Genomic DNA, 16929 nt, shown 5'->3' with positions numbered 1-16929 from the left:
AACATGATTTAAGTGAAAAATAGTTAGGATTTAGTCAACTACAACAAGATTTAGTTGTAGTTGACCACGAAACTAACACAATGCTAGTCTCTGTAAATTTAGAAGATCCAGGTGAATTGGGGAAATATTGATGAAAAATTACGAACTGTTTTAATTGAAATGGGGCCTGTTCAAAAGAAAAATATAATATATCCCAGAGATACATATGGTCATAATTTTGGCGACACGTATTATAATAGAAAAATGGAAAATGGGAGCTCGTGCCAAGAACATGGCTCATATTCCGAAACTTTAAATTCTGTTTTTTGCTTTTGTTGCAAACTTGTTGCACCTACTAAATCAACTGAATCACCTACTGAGTCTTGTAGAAGGTTATAATGATTGGAGAAAAGTAAGTACAACTTTACATAGACATGAGACTAGTTTAACTCACATGAAAAATTTCTTTAAATGGAAGGAACTTGATAAAAATTAAAAAAAAAAAACTACTATTGATTTCCAGACTCAAAGCATGTGTGAAATGGAAAAGAAACATTGGACAAGTGGTTTAGAACGCTTGATTGAAATTATAAAATTCCTTGGTAGTCGAAATTTAGCTTTTCGCAGATCATCTGATAAATTATATGAAAGGAGTATTTGTGGAACTGTATTAATTCCGTTTCCTCCTATATCTATATTCCCATAGTTGAATTCCCCCCCCCCCCCCCTCCATTAAAATTGCTCAGCCTGCACTCATCGTGTTAATCTGCCAATAGATGGCACCTGCATTTTCCTTTGTACTCTTACATCTATAGTGGTAATCAACAATATATTTTGGCTTGTATTTCACACCTTACAACATTAAATGGACCATCTTGAAGTTTTTGAAGTTGGTTGAATTTTTTCAGCTTTCATTAGTGATATCCGTCCTGTTCTATTACCTCTATCCTCTCTAAAAATAAAATATTCCTTACATTCTATCCCTGTAACTATATCATTTTCTGTCACCCTGGTTTCGGTGATGACAATTTAGTTTGGGCCAAATCAACCTCACCTATTACCAAAAATTCATCTCGTATTTTTATGATACTTTTGGCATATGTGTACATCATTTCAACATCCTTTTGGGCACATTACTATTGTATGATGCCATTACTAACCCATTCAGATTCAAAAGTTGGGAAATTGCACCCACTGTTCATGGTCATTTCTGCATTAATTTATTCTGGGGGTGCATTCTTGATTGCACCATCTCCCCAATATCTCTAGTTTTCCTGAATTTATTATTATTATTCACATCACCTCCCTGGAGTCAAAGGACTCATTGCAGAAGGTACATACTTTCTCTTTCATGGAAAAAGATCATCAAACGGCATCTTAAAGCTATTTACAGTTTTGGCAATCACTATGCTCTCAGGTAATTCATTTCACTCATCACTCTCTGTGCAAAGAACCTGCTTTGCACAGCCCAGCTCACTCCCTTCCTATCAAGATTCCAGAAATGGCCTCTAGTTCTACCCTGGCCTTCCTCTACTCTATGAAAAATCTCCTCCACATTAGTCTGGTAGAAACCTTCACCAATATGTCTCATATCCCCTTTCCTTCTTCTATTCACAGTGCTTTGCAACTTACATTCCCTAAATCTCTCCTCATATCTGACATTTCATAAATCTGACAGTGACTTAGGAAATCTTCTCTAGAACATCTCCAATACATCATCCCCCCCCCCCCCCCAATGAAAATAAGGCAACCAAATCTGCGCACAGTAGTCCATACATAGCCTTATAGAAGGGTTCATAACCTCCTAGTTTCTGCATGTCAGTATTCTCTTCATTATTGCATTAATCCGTTGTGATGCTCTTACAATTTTAGCAATGTGAACCCTAAACTTTCAATCTCTGTCCACCATCATTCAAAAGCTTGCTCGTCTCATCTCATCCACCTCCTTCAAAATTTCTTCATTAATGGTATACCTGCTGATACCTATATGACAGCTAATTACCTATCCAACTTACTAGTCTGTTATCTAATCCTATCTGTTTCAATTTAGCTACTGGCTCGTCCGTTGTCAGTCTATCAAAGGCTTTTGAAAATCAAAATATACTAATTTATATGCAATCCCTTTATCCAGTGAATTTGTCACTTTGTTGTAATACATAGGCAGATTTTGAAAGCATGACTTCTCCTAACAAACCCATGCTGCCCATCATAAAGAATACTGCTACTATTAACCTCTTTCTGAATCCCAGTCCTCACTAACTTCTCTAACACCTTAACAACTCCAGACACAGATTTGCCTGTAATTTCTCTCTTTCTGATCAACTCTTGACACAATATAGCTCCCAATTGCTTCCTAAGAATTTCATAATCATCATCCTTATAGTTTCACATATGTCCCTTCTCCATAGAAATTGTCATATTGCTGGCAACAGCCCAGGTGATCACTTCATGGTCACTCTCACTGATTGGGGAGGATGAGACACTCTGTTCACAATCACATCCTCTGATGATATAACCAAATCTATGACTCATAACCAGGGCCGGCCTTCTCTATAAAGGGGCCTGGGTGTAAGAAACCTTTTGGGGCCTTAAAATATTTTTCAAAGATAAAAATTAAAGGATTCGAAATAAACATATTGTAAAACCTCTTACATGCAAATGATTTTGGCACAGGAAAACAAAAAAAAAAACACATTTGAAATATAATACGTTTCCACAAATGTGTACCGACTGTGCCCACTCGATCGTGGGGCCCGGGTACATTGCACCCCCGAGATGGCCGGCCCTGCTCATAACCCTTGTGTGTCCTCTGTTACATACTGCCTAATATTGTTGCCCTTAAGAACTGAAGAAATTCATTCTGCTTATTCCCTGATACTATCTCTTCATTCTAATCAATATGGCTGTAATTGAAATCACCCATAATGATCACCCTTCGCTTGCTCACTAAGCCAAGTTGCCTATGTATTTCTCTGTCTCCATCCTCTTCATTTCCTGGCCTGCAGCAACACCTAACCAAATATCTCATTCTATGGATCTCCACCTCACATCATACTACTTCAAAACCATTGCCATTTTTTCCCCTTGTATCTTCTTGTGTGGACAGAATTTGCTCTTCCAACTTCTTACTGAACAACTCTTTTTTCAAACATCTTACTCTCGAACGTCCCAATGGTTATGTAATAAATTTGGGTATCTGAGGCATAAAATGCGATGCAGAGAAATCAGTTGGATCTGTGGGGAATACAGGAAAACTTGTGATAAAGGCCATGGTCTCCCAGGGGGGGGGGGGGCAGTCACAGCTAAGATATAGCAGACATTTTCTGGTTTACAGATCCAGAAATCTTTTCATGTCTATTTACAAATTCCAAGAGCATTAGGAACAGGAGTGCAGAAAATCTGTATGAATTCATATTGAACCTGGAATCATTAGCATAAGTTTAAAAGTTGAATAAGGATGTTATTCAACTATTTTTAAATAACTCGAGATGGAGATGTGGGAAAGGGGCATTGAAATGCAGCCATAGTTTAGAGGGATTATGATGTTGGATGTAGGTAAATATGTTGAAACATTCACTGATATATTGTTATAGGTATGGAAATGTTTAGGCAAATTAGTTTTGGAAATAATATAGGATGATCCATATGGCCAATTTAAATTAAGGAAATATCAGTTGTCATGAAGAAATAGCATCTGAGATGCATGTTAAATAATTGCGAATTTCTTGTAATGAATAATCTTCAGCATATAACAGAGGACACATGAGAAATAATAGTCCTCAGTTTGATTATAGTACCAGAAAATATTATTGTGAATGAGGTATCAACTCTTCCAAAACTTTGTGAAAGTGGCTATGAAATAATCCTTTGGATGGCTGTTAACTATAATGATTGCTTCTATGAGAAAAAGATAGCTATTGTATGTAGAATCACAAGAAGATGATTATAGAAAGCTCGGATAGCTTGGAGTGCAGAATGAGGAGGAAATGGGTGGAATTAATTAGGCAAAGATAAACTGCAGCAAGTTCTTTTGATATGCAGCTCACAGTAGAAAGAATGATTAATAAGTCAGTTGTTAGTTAATATAAAAAAGTAACTAGAGAAGTATTTAATGAGCATTTCATTAAGATATTTTATACTGATGAGAGTAATTTGCACAAAGTTTAAGTAAGACAACAGGTGGAGGAGAGATAAGAACTGACTGAGCAGTAAGTGCATGGAGTATCAAGCAATCTCATGGCTTAAGGTCAGAGTAGGAGAGGCTTTAAAAATCACTGCATTCATGGTGTTACTGATATGCTTGTTTAACAAGAGACTAGCAACAACAAAATTCGAAAAGAACAGGAGGTGTTTAAAGGCATACAACGAATGATGTACAGCACTTCAAATGACTGGTGGCAACTTATGTGTCTGGAGCAATGTTCAAAAGTGAAAGAGCTGTTGGTAAGGGATAAGATCCATGAACTGGGTTGATAACAGTAGGATTAATTATGAAGATTAGAAGTTTGTAAAGAGGTCATATTTTAGCAACTTCACATATTGCTTTGATAGTTTGTTATGGTGAGTTAGATCATCACATAATTTTCATAACACATACACTTTATTATCAATATTTCACATCCAGTTACTATGGTATTCTCCAGGTTAGAGCAGAAATAATATGAATGTAATGATACTGCTCTAACCTGGAGCAGTAACAATATGAACATAAATACATTTTTTCACAAATTGAAATTTCACAACATTATCCTGAAAAAATTAGTTAAGCATTTTCTCTGCCTTTGCTTTGCTGGGATTTTTCACCACTTTTTAATATCATTTCATTAAATGTCTTATTTATATTTATAAAATGAAATATTTTCAGGATCTTTGTTTAGAATTATTATAAAAATGTATCTGAATTAACTTATACTATTTGAAACTTAAGAGTGTCAAAACTACTTACCAGTCCAGTATACTGCAGAAACAGTCTTGCCTAATGAGAAGGCTGTTATAGCTCTGACTTCAACATAATATTCAGTACTAGGGTGTAAGTTTGAAATAACAGCCTGAAGTGTAGAGTTATTAAAACTGAATTCAGTTGGCTTCCAAATTCTATTACCACTTTCTGATACAAGTGAAGGATGATATTTTACCTATATCAGAAAGAACACACACACACACTCTTTATTCTAAAATCATGTAATATATAAAAATGCATCCATCTAGTTAGTATTTATAAACATTTTATCACCTTACTGAAGTTAAAATTGCATGATGTGATTTATTTTATTTCATGATTTTTTTAAATTTTTTGTAGGAACAACAGAAATAATTTGTTATAGTGTATAGTTTGCTGGTATAGTGCATTTTCTTTGGAATGGCATAACGCTGGTTATGCAATTTTTCTTTCTCCCTGTTATAATGAATAGTATGTTATGATAGTGTTTCTACAGAGAGAGAGAGACAGAGAGAGAGGTGCTTATATGATATCTCAGTTTTATTATTATTATTATTATTATTATTATTACATAGCACCTCCAGGGAGTTCAAGGACTCATCGAGGGAGGGCACCTACTCCACAACTCTCCATCATCATCACTAAGTCCATCACCTACACCAACGCCATTAGTATTTTTAGTATTTAGTACACCATTAGTATTGCATCACATGAGACTTTCCACAACTATTTCCAACCCACGATTGTTTTGCCTTTTACTAAGATATACCTACATACTTTTAATTAATATTTGTCCCCATTCAGCACTATTGTGCTGTAGTTCTTGTGACTTCTTGTGTACAGAGTCAATATATATATATATATATATATATATATATATTATAAATATGAATGCCTTTTCAAAGAAAGTTGTGAAGCCCTTTTACATCGGCTAAATCTGAATCAGAACAATTGTTTGAGAGATTCTTATCTTATTTAACCATCAGAAATAGTTTTTAATGATAATATTTATTAATATTAATTTCTAGCACACGACAACAGTTTTTAATTGGTAAACCACTGAATTCTGTATGTACCTTGTATTCCTGTTTCTTTGATTTGCTTGTTTCCACATACTGATGATGTACTGTTATTTTCAGTACAAAATATTTGTACTTTCATTTCAGTAAAGTTAATTACTGTGGTTATTGTCTAATTTATTGTTTATAAAGTCATGCCACAGATGCCTTTTAAAGATTAGATATATTGAATTAATATATATATATATATATATATATATATATATATATATATATATATATATATATATATATATATAGCAGATATTAGCATAACATTATATATAGAATGAGTTTAAGGATAGGTATGATAAGCATTATGTGAAAAATGGTTAGTGTGGGCCTCCCATCAGGCTTTTGAAGCAATGAATGAATGACTTTTATTATTTTTCTATTTTTTATTTATTTACTTACTTTTCTTTGATTAAAAAAAAGCCTAAAGGAGCAAAAAATTAATTTAAAATTATTACCTTTGGAAACCTGTTCTAAAAACAAAGAATGACCACACACAAAAAAATACCCCTACAATAAAATAAAAAAAACCATCAGAATTATAATCGAAGATTTAAATGATGGTTTATTATTATTATTATTATTAACATCTGACTTCCATGGAATCAGACTCATTGTGGGAGGTACATGCTATCACATAGGAAGCTCATCCAACTTTGCCTTAAACTCTCACAAACACAAAAAGCAGATCCAACCATGCCGCATGCAGCCCTGGACTGTTAGAAATGCGGCCCTATAAGATCTTAAACTTTTAACATTATTATATGATGCAAAAAATATGCCGTCTTTCTTTCTGTTTTGGTACAGGAATTTGAGAATAGGTTTCAAGATTTCAGAAAAAAATTATCATTTTTTTTGTATATTTGTGACTCCATTTTCAGTCAACTTAAATACATAACCTTTGAATTTTCAAAGGGAATGTATAGAGTTACAATCAGATATTCAACTCAAAGAAAATTTGATCATGTGTCTCTTTGCTAGATTTTTATAAGACCTATCTTCCCAGAAAAAAAAAAATCTTTCACTTCGCAATCAGGCTTTATTTATATCACCACTTTTTGATAGTAAGTACATTTGTGAACAACTATTTTCAAGAATGAAGTATATGAAGAGTAAAGGTAGATCTAAAATTTCTGACAAGAACTTTGAGAGCTCACTACGAATTGCAACCACTTCCATCGAACAAGACATCGATGCATTGGTTTCACGTAAACAAGGCCAAATATCTCACTAGTTTTGTGTTTATGGTGCCCTCTATTTTTTTAATGTTAAAATTAAAAAAAATTTTAAAATAAAGGAAGTTTTCTTACTTATATATATTAACTATATTATACATTTTATGTAGCCCAACACAATTCCTCTTCACTCAATGTGGCCCAAGCAAGCCAAAGGTTGGACACCCATGCCTTAATGTGATTCAATGTCTACATTCACAACACAACACTCAGGCCATGCATTCCACTCATTAACCACTCTCCATGTAATGAACCTGCTCCTCACTCCTCTGATAACAACTCCTGACCAGCTTATATGTCTCAATCATACCCCCCCCCCTTCCTCCTCCTATTCATGTGGCTTTGCAATTTACATTCTCTTGATCTGTCCTCGTACTCCACATTTCAAAGACCACTGACCACCTTTGTGAATCTTCTCATCCTTTTTAACATATCGTCATTGGTATGAACACCTGGTGACCATATTTGTACATAATAATCCATATGAGGCCTGATTAAGGCTTTATGCAATGGCATCATGACCTCTTTATTTCTGCATGATCAGGGCCATCCACATCATTGCCAGTATCCAATGTGATGTCTTCACAACTTGTGTAATGTGGTCCCTGAATTTCAGGTCCTTGTCCACCACCACAGTCAGATCTCTCATCTCTTCTACCTCCTTTAAAGTTTCCCCACCAAGTGTATACTTGAAATCTCATCACTGTTTACCAAATTTCAAAACCTTACACTTTGCAACATTGAACTGATAGTTACACTTACTTACCCATTCGTTAAATTTATTAATGTCTTACTGTAAAGTCATGACATATGCTTGACTTTGCACTGCTCTTCCCAATTTTGCATCATCTGCAAACAGCTACATATCGCCAGTTAAACCCATCCCAATATCATCAATATGCAAACTGAACCACAATGGACCCAAAACTGACCCCTGTGGCACACTTTCCTATTTCAGGATACTACATCCCCTAATACAACATTCTGATTCCTATCTGACAGCCAGTCACCGATCTTACTCAGAAGTCTGTTATCCGATCCCATCCATTTCAATTTATTTAACAACTTGTTGTGTAGCAGTCTATCAAAAGCTTTTCAAAATCTAAGCATACCAGTGTATATGCATCTCCCTCATCCAAGACATTGTCACCTTGTTATAGTAAATAAGTAAGTTAGTAAAACATGATCTCCCTTCAACAAACCCATGCTGATAACCATAGAGAATACCACTGTTATCAATCTATTTCTCTATCCTACTTCTCACCAATCTCTCTAGTACCTTCACCACAACTTCAGATATGCAGAGTGGCCATAGCCTTATCACTGTGTTTATGAAATGGAAAAATTTTACCTTCTTTCCACTCCCTTGGAACCTATGCTGTTGTAAGACATGTTGTACCTTATTTGACAGGCATCCCAATGCTACTGCCAATTCCCTGGAACATTCCCTTAAGACACGTTATGATTTGATTGCATTTGAAAGGTTATTTATTTCCTCAAATACCTCCTAATCACTTATGATTAAGCCATCCTCTCCTACCTCTACACTTATGTTTCTCATGATTTTACACTTGTCAGGATGAAACACCCTTATAAATTGATCACTGAATACCTCAACAATGTCTTCTGCAGCATTTACCATTCTACCATTTTCATCCATTAACATCATCTTACCATAATCATTCTTCCTTCTACTTGACACATATCTAAAAAACTCTGCAGAGTTTTTCTTGGCCTGATTTGCCAATTTTTGCTCATACTCCACATACTCCTTACTAATCGAGTCATCATCCTGCCTTGTTCTTTATACTCTTTATGCAACTGATTATTTTATTTATTCTTTTATTTATTTATTCATAGTTTATTCTTTTTTTTTTATGTACTCCAATCAACAAAAGGTTGTAAACCTATAGTATATTATTACCATGAGTAGGCCCAAAGTTTAATTGAATTATCTTAATTACCTTCTGCTCATTAGGAATTTTGCATTTGCTGAGAATCAAATTGAGCAACTAGGTCAACAGCTATGCTGGTATTCAATCCAATCCAACTGTTGCATCTGAGTCAAGCTGTTGTAACAGTTCTAATGCCCCAATTCTTTTGTCCAGTTCCTACCAAGTATCCATATGGATCTACTCAGAGCACATGCCTTATTAAAGTGAACATTTAATAACCCAGCTATTTCTTATGTATCTGACACTTTTCTACAATTAGTATTCTTTAAGGTTATTCTTCTGTGATCATTCCTCCTTTTACTTATTACCTAGGTCCACGTATATCCTCTTCTCACAGAAGTTATAACCATTCAATTTCATTAAAGTTTTGATAGTGAGTAGTTCAGGGAGAGGAGTGCATATTATGTATTCTATTAATTAATGAATTGATAACACAATTTTTTGACAGATGTGATGAGCAGACTTTGATGAATGTATTTGCCAGTAAAGGTAGGTTTCCGATAAAGACTAGTTGACAAAATACCTGAGGCTGTGCAAGTAAGAAAGATTCCAAGAATGGTATACAACCAGCATTGTCTTTTTCCATAGTGAATTGAATGTGTGGATGAAGGCTATTGATCAAATGTGGAAAAATGGTTAGTTCATTTTCAAAATGAGGCCAAACAGTCAAAACATCATTGATGCAATGAAACCAAAGAGAGAATGAATTTGGAGATGAATGGATGGATGAGAACAAGATATCTTCCAGATGGTTCAAAACATAGTTTGCCAAAGGTGAAGACAGACGGCTACACATGGCTGTGCTTTCAATCTGTTTATAGATCTTGTTTTTCCAGCTGAAATACCTGATTGTATAACAAATTCAAAATCTTCATAACATCAGGAGGGTAATCATCATATAGTCAACTAATAGTGTCAGATAATGGAAAGTTAGCAAACAGAGAAACAATGTCAAAGCTGACTAACATATCTTGGCTTGAAAAGGTTCCATGTTTGGTCTCTAGAGCTGGGTTTCTGGACTATGTTAAAATAAATTAAAAAAAATACAAAAATATATAAAACTGATAAAAATAGAGGGGGGGGAATATCCTTCGCCTTCCCCATGAAACAAAATGCAATATAGGTTTGCAAATAATCTTTTGTGGGTGGGAGCATTAAAAAAATATTGTTAGAAGCTGAGGTAGAAGAGCTCTTAAATGAAGATTTTATAGAACTAGAAACAGAGAAAGTTACAAAAGGAAAAAAAAAAAAAAAAAAAACCAAGCTCCCGCAAAAAAAAATCAGTAAAAAAATTGGCATTCATTTGCCGCTTTAATAATAATAATGCAATCCATTTGTTTTGAGAAGAGGGATCCATACATGGAAAAACTGAGCAATCTAGGCAGATTAATATAAGAATGTAATTACATTCTATACAGAACAATTTATGCAGAAAAAGGCAAACTGTGCAGACTAAGTTGGATGTAATGCACAAATTTTTAAAGAAGCCTACTCCTGCTCTCATCCTCCTCTGAAGCAAACATTTGGCTCAGGAGCCAAACTTTTCAGAAGTTATTCATGCAGTGAATGATCCTCAGAATGCTTTGTTGCAATTCCTCAGTTCGAAGAATTTGTTATTGAAACAGTCCTGAAGAATTACTCTTGTTCCATGTGTTTCCAATTATTTTACTGGTAAGTACATAGAAGCACTGTACACACGTTTCGTTATTTATTTATTCTCATTATTTATTACAAAACAGTACTGTATACAATAATTTCTTATCAGCTATGCTATCAGCTAATGCCTTTTTATTCCCTTATAGGGAGTAGGCGAGAGTGTCTAACCCTATCAAACTTTTGGAGACCGAAACTACTCAGATCTACCGAATCTACCAGCCAATCAGAGATAGCTGGCCCAAGGCTATCACTAATTAAGTGGCACGCAGCGAAGAAAGGCGGTGCAACAAGTGCCGCCATCTCATGGTCCCTAACCCTAACACAATATATTTAATGTCTGAAATAATGTGGGTTCTACAGTTGATTTTCTTGAGTTTACAGGACAATATAATTTTACAATATAATTTTATATTGTAATTTGAAAAAATTGTATTATTTCATGGTAATCAAAGAGTAAATTTAGTTAAAATATAACAAAAATAGACTTACCTATTTTAGCATTCAGGCACATTAATTGTTAACATATCCTTATAATGATATAAATTCCTATAATGATTTCCAATTTACATCCTGATCGTCTGAACAGAACTCTATTGTTAATCGAGGAAAGACTATAATTTTATCTTTATTCTTTATGTAGCTATTATGTGTATTTATCTGGGTCAGGAAAGAACTACATAGAAGTTACAATCTCTTAATCTCTTAACCACGCTACCGGCCAAGACGTCTATAGACGTTCACTTTATCATGGATGCGAAGTGCTTATTAAAATTGTAATACCATTGTTATAACAATGAAATATATGATGGATACGAAGCGTATGCGGATGCGTATTTGATCCACAACGGCCGGTAAGGTGGTTAATGCATCAAATGTTTGCATAATTTGAGTACTATGTTATTCTTAACATGCTACTCACTATGGCAACATCATTTATAGCATAAGAAGGAAGAAGTAACCATTCATTTTGAATTACTTGGTCACATTACATTTTTCTGCCTTGATCGGTAATCCTGATTAGTTTAGTTTAGTAATAATTTCCAAATGATGCTTCTCTATTTTTTTATTCACTTATTAAAATAAGCATGTTTGCTTGTTTTTTAAATGATAGTTTCATTCTTTTTGGTGCAGATTATTAGTTATATTACATATTTAAATAATAAAAATGTTTATTACCATTTTTAATGAAGTGTTATGATTAAGTGAAATAGCCATCTGTAAAAATATTTGTGAAGAATATTATAGTATAAGCATCTACTGCCATTAAGCAGTGTATAGGGTATGTTGAATTTTTATCTAACAGGTTTTTAGTTCATTTGCTGACTTTGGCTAAGTGGTTAGCCTATTCATTCTCAAACCAATAGGCTGCAAGTTTGCATCTCACCATGGGCATGAATGTTCAGAAATGTTTTAGTTGGGAGATGAATTTTATCACTTGGTGCAAGACCAAACTTGAAGTGGCTTAAAAAAAGTACAACATTTGTACTGGAGCAGGGTTTCCAGACTGTGTAAAATAAATAAAATTAAAAGTAAAAAAATATAATAATAATAAAATCTTAGACACTTCAAAAATACAAAAGCCTCACCATAAGATGTCCACTTTGTGTCAAACAAAGTTTATTGCACCATCTTAAAATCATTTGCTGTTGATCATACCATATCTTAAAATCATTCCCTTTCCTTAGTGCACTTCCTTTTTTTTTGGAAAATCTCAAAGCACCCAATAACTTGTGTCTCAATCATTTGAGATTTTGAGATTTGGGATGCAAAGTAAACACTTGGTAGGGAAACTTTAACAGAAGTAGAAGAGATGAGAGATCTAGGAGTGATGGTGGATAAGGACCTGAAATTCAGTGGCCACATTGCACAGGTTGTGAAGACTTCACATCAAATAATGGCAATGATGCGGAGAACCCTGACATGCAGAAATAGAGAGGTTATGATTCCATTGTATAAGGCCTTGATCGGGCCTCATACAATGGAAATGTATGCCCGATAATAATCTATGCACCATAATGATAATAATATATGACGATAATCTATGCACAATAATCCACAAGATCGGGCCTCTTGTGAATTATTGGTCGCAGAGTTTTCATGGTGATAAGGATATGTTGGAAAGGGTAAAGAGAAGATTCACAAAGGTAGTCAGTGGTCTTTGGAATGTGGAATACGAGGACAGATTGAGAAAATGTAAGTTGCAGAGCCTCGTGAATAGGAGGAAGAGGGGGAGGAGATATGATTGAGACATATAAGCTGGTCAGGGGTTGTTATCAGGTAAACATGGAAGAGATTTTTCATAGAATGGGAGAAGGGAATAGAACAAGAGGCCATTGCTGGAAACTGTATAAGGAGAGTGTGAGCAAAGGAGTGAGAAGCAAGTTCTTTGTGTGGAGGATGGCTGGTGAGTGGAATGTATTGCCTGAGTGTGTTGTGGATGTGGACACATTGAATCAGTTTAAGACGCGGTTGGATGAGCATTATATACAATGGTGAGTACCTCCTACGATGAGTCTCTGACTCCATGGAGGTCAAATGTTGATAATAATAATAATAATAATATCTGACTCTTTTATTTGAATATTCTTGAATTTTTCAAGAAAATGCATGGAATTCTTGATAAATGATCTGGATTGTCCAATATGGGCAGTTAATAAACATGAAAGAAATTTAGCAATTTTATAGGAGGGAGAATCAATGCAATTCACAATAGGTCTTAATGGACAACCTTCTTTATGAATTTTTGGGAGACTGTATAAATGAGGAGTCCTTTCAAAACTGGCTCGTAACTTATACAGAGCATTTTGATACCAGTTAACAACAAAGAGCCTTATTTAATTGTTTAATCTGTGTTTTTGTAGGGTTATAATTAATTTTTTGATAGGTGGAGGTATCCTGTAAAAGGATACATCTACAGCTTTTTCTTTATCTGCTTTCAAAATAGATAATACATTTTTTTTTGTTTGTTTTAATGAAAGCAGCATGCGAATTCAGTAGTGGATAAATTACATGGAGGTAATTTGCTTCTAAAAAGTGCAGCAATTGCGAAGCATAGTTTATTAGCATCTTCACTTGAAAGTCCCAACATCTCATGTTCGATATTATACAAAAAATCAAGATGTGAAATGGATTTAAGTACCACAGCAAAATCTTAGCCTTTAGCTAACACACCAGTCTCAGCATCAGAAAATAGGCATCCAGAAATGTTATTAACCCATTTATTAGTAAGAGTATTGTCAGCAGTAAATTTTTGCTTACGATATAATGATTCATATTTTTGCATCAGACTGTATAAATGTCTTTCATAAAAGTGGGTTAATAATTGTTTAGAAACACATAAAATGATATCCAGTAATTCAATATCCAGAGTAGCTGAAATCCTTCTTTAAAGATCTAAAACACTGAATATTAGATGCTAAATCTTTTTTTTTAGTCACTCAAAGTTAGTTCCATATCAAGGAAAAACTTGCATGAATATAAATTATGTGAGCTCCAGGTGATCGAATAGTCTCTCTAAATCTAGCAAACATAGGAATAACTTTCGTATCACATAATTTTAAAACATGGTTTATCCCAGTGATCAACGATTGCCCCTCTCCTTTTTTAATTGTTATATTACAGATTTCCCTGATATGCAAACCAGAAAATTCTGTTATGCAGATGACATTCCCTCTTGCCAACAGCAGACGATATTGTTGGCAGAAAGAACCAGTAGTAGATATGGAATCCTAGGGGATTATTTTAAGAAATGGAAACTATACCATAATGTTGATAAAACTGAAGTTCTGCTTTCACCTGAATAATAGTCTGGCCAACACAGATCTTGATCTCAATACTTGATGCTACACTATACTACATGCTATACTACAAGAAACACCTGGAAAACACAGTGGGCAAAATCAAAAATCAAAATAGCATCATTCAAAAACTTTATAGATACTCTGCAACCACCTTATGCTGTAGGTTTGGTATTTTCTTTAGGTGGATATTGTTCACCTGTTAGGCTCAGCAGTCCACATACAAAGTTCACTGACACCCAGTTTAATAACATCCTATGGCTGATATCTGGTGCAATCTGATCAATCAATACTTAATTACTGGCTTCCTGCCTTATAACATCTTATCATCATATCTCTGAAGATGATCCTCTCCTATAAGAGTAGAAGAAGATAAATAATAATAATCTGCTTCGCCCCATGCATGAGGACATTCCAGACTTGAGAATCATTTCATTCAAATCTAGGCTACTACTAATATGTGATGTTTAAAATTGTCCAGATAATTTAATCTCGGTAGAAGAATGGACAAGATGGTAGGATACAAACACTGATGATCTCCTGGACTAAAAATGTGATTTTGAGGTATTAATAACCAACTCCCATTCTTGATCTTCCTTGTAAGGCATGGGTGATTTTGAACAGGATTCAAATGAACTACAGAATATGTGCAAACTTACTCTTCTAGTGGGGAAAATGTCTTTCTCCTTAATGTGACTGTGGTGCTCCTTCATCCCATCAGTAGTGAATAGAGCCTGCATACTTTTCAAGGTGTGTGGCCTAACTTCCTCCAAGCCATACAATTTACACTAAACTGGATCACAAATTTAAATGCGTAATTATAATTATTATACTTATGATCATATATCCCTTCATTCCTCTCTCTCTTCTCCATGCAGTGCGAGGAATACCCTTGAAGGGCATGCCTAGCATACATTTTGAGGGTACATCAGTTAACCTCCCAACCGGCTGGTGTGGATAATATGATCAGCTCTCCCTAGCTTTTTTCATGGATCAAAACTTCGTTGGCATTCTACCTTTTATCATGGCATTACCTTCCTCCACCGTTAATCTCGTTACGGCTATTAGGGGATTAACTGTTGCTGAGTGACCTTTGTGTCCTACTGCATTTACGTCTATGGTGTTGCTTAGAATTTCATTTACTGTCCTAAGTTATTTGACACCCTTCTTACCTCTAAAATGATTTATTGTGTCTCTTCCCAAAAATTGAAACGAATTTCACATATGCGAAAAAAATCAATCCTGAAATGACAACTGATCAGCTTTTGCAGTGAATCTATTTAGTGATAGTAAATTTGGTGTATTTTATTCTACAAATCAGTGCACCAGAAGAGTTGCACTGATTGTTCTTTCACTTTACTTATAATAATTGAATAATTTTTTTTTGAATTTCAGAATTTTTAAATATTTGCTTTGAAAATATTATGTCAAATATTTATATTTTTAAATAATATTTATTGAAATAAATATGTCCTTTTGCTTTCGTTTCTAGCCAAATAGTATTATATGGATCATCACATTTCAGTTTTAGAAACGATTTTTTGTTATTCATAAAGACAAAATAAAAAAAAAATGTTAAAATGCTAAATTGCATTACCTGGTTTCTGATCGTGTCTTTTTGGTATCAAAAATTTATATTCAATGATATTTTAGCAGTGATTCTTCGCCTTCGTCATTTATTGATTTATTTGTATTATGCATATTACGATAATATCTAGTGCATATCCTCGTAGATATGTTGAAAATATAATGAAAAATATCATATACAGAATGATCAAAATTTTTGCTCATTTTGAAGATTTTCTAATGCTCCCCCCCCTCCTTATCCTCTCCTGGAACTGAATTGCATAACTACTCTAAATTTCTATACAGGTTTGAAAGCTTTTCTAGACATTATTCAAAATCAATTACTTCATTTTACCATTTTGACAAAAGATATACGGCAACCAGATTGTAACGTGAAGCTTCTAATTCTGTTCTATTTATTTGCAATCTAAAACCAGCTGTTCTACTGTCCGCTGAATTATGTGAAATTTTAGAAATAATATGCTATATTTTCACTATGCAAAATTGTTTATATGCATACCACACAAAAGAAAGTTCAGCAGTATTATTTGTGTTTGTTTCTTATAAATACTTGGTAATATCCTCTTAGCCGGAGGAAAAGTTGAAGGCTTATTACTCTCAGTGGTATTGAGAAGAAAGGGAAGAACACTAAAGTCGCACTAAAGTGCCTCAGGCTGTAGTGCAGAATATGTCAAGAATGTCTTGTTTCCTTTTCGATTGTTGATTACCTAT

The 16929-nt window shown here is 34.2% G+C and overlaps 1 protein-coding gene across 1 annotated transcript in view; it reads right to left on the bottom strand.

The window, feature by feature from the left end:
* The window catches only part of LOC150108517 (receptor-type tyrosine-protein phosphatase mu-like), a 1155664-nt gene that overhangs the window by 450037 nt on the left and 688698 nt on the right, over positions 1 to 16929 (bottom strand). The window contains exon 25 of the mRNA XM_090415942.1: positions 4925 to 5114. Coding sequence (XP_090272068.1) covers positions 4925 to 5114 — 190 coding nt within the window. The remainder of the gene's footprint in view (positions 1 to 4924; positions 5115 to 16929) is intronic.

Source organism: Typopeltis vanoorti, chromosome 3 (assembly GCF_054136105.1).
Source record: "Typopeltis vanoorti isolate ZY-2024b chromosome 3, IOZ_Tvanoo_1.0, whole genome shotgun sequence".
NCBI lineage: Eukaryota > Metazoa > Arthropoda > Arachnida > Uropygi > Thelyphonidae > Typopeltis > Typopeltis vanoorti.
This window is presented reverse-complemented; position numbering and strand designations above follow the sequence as displayed.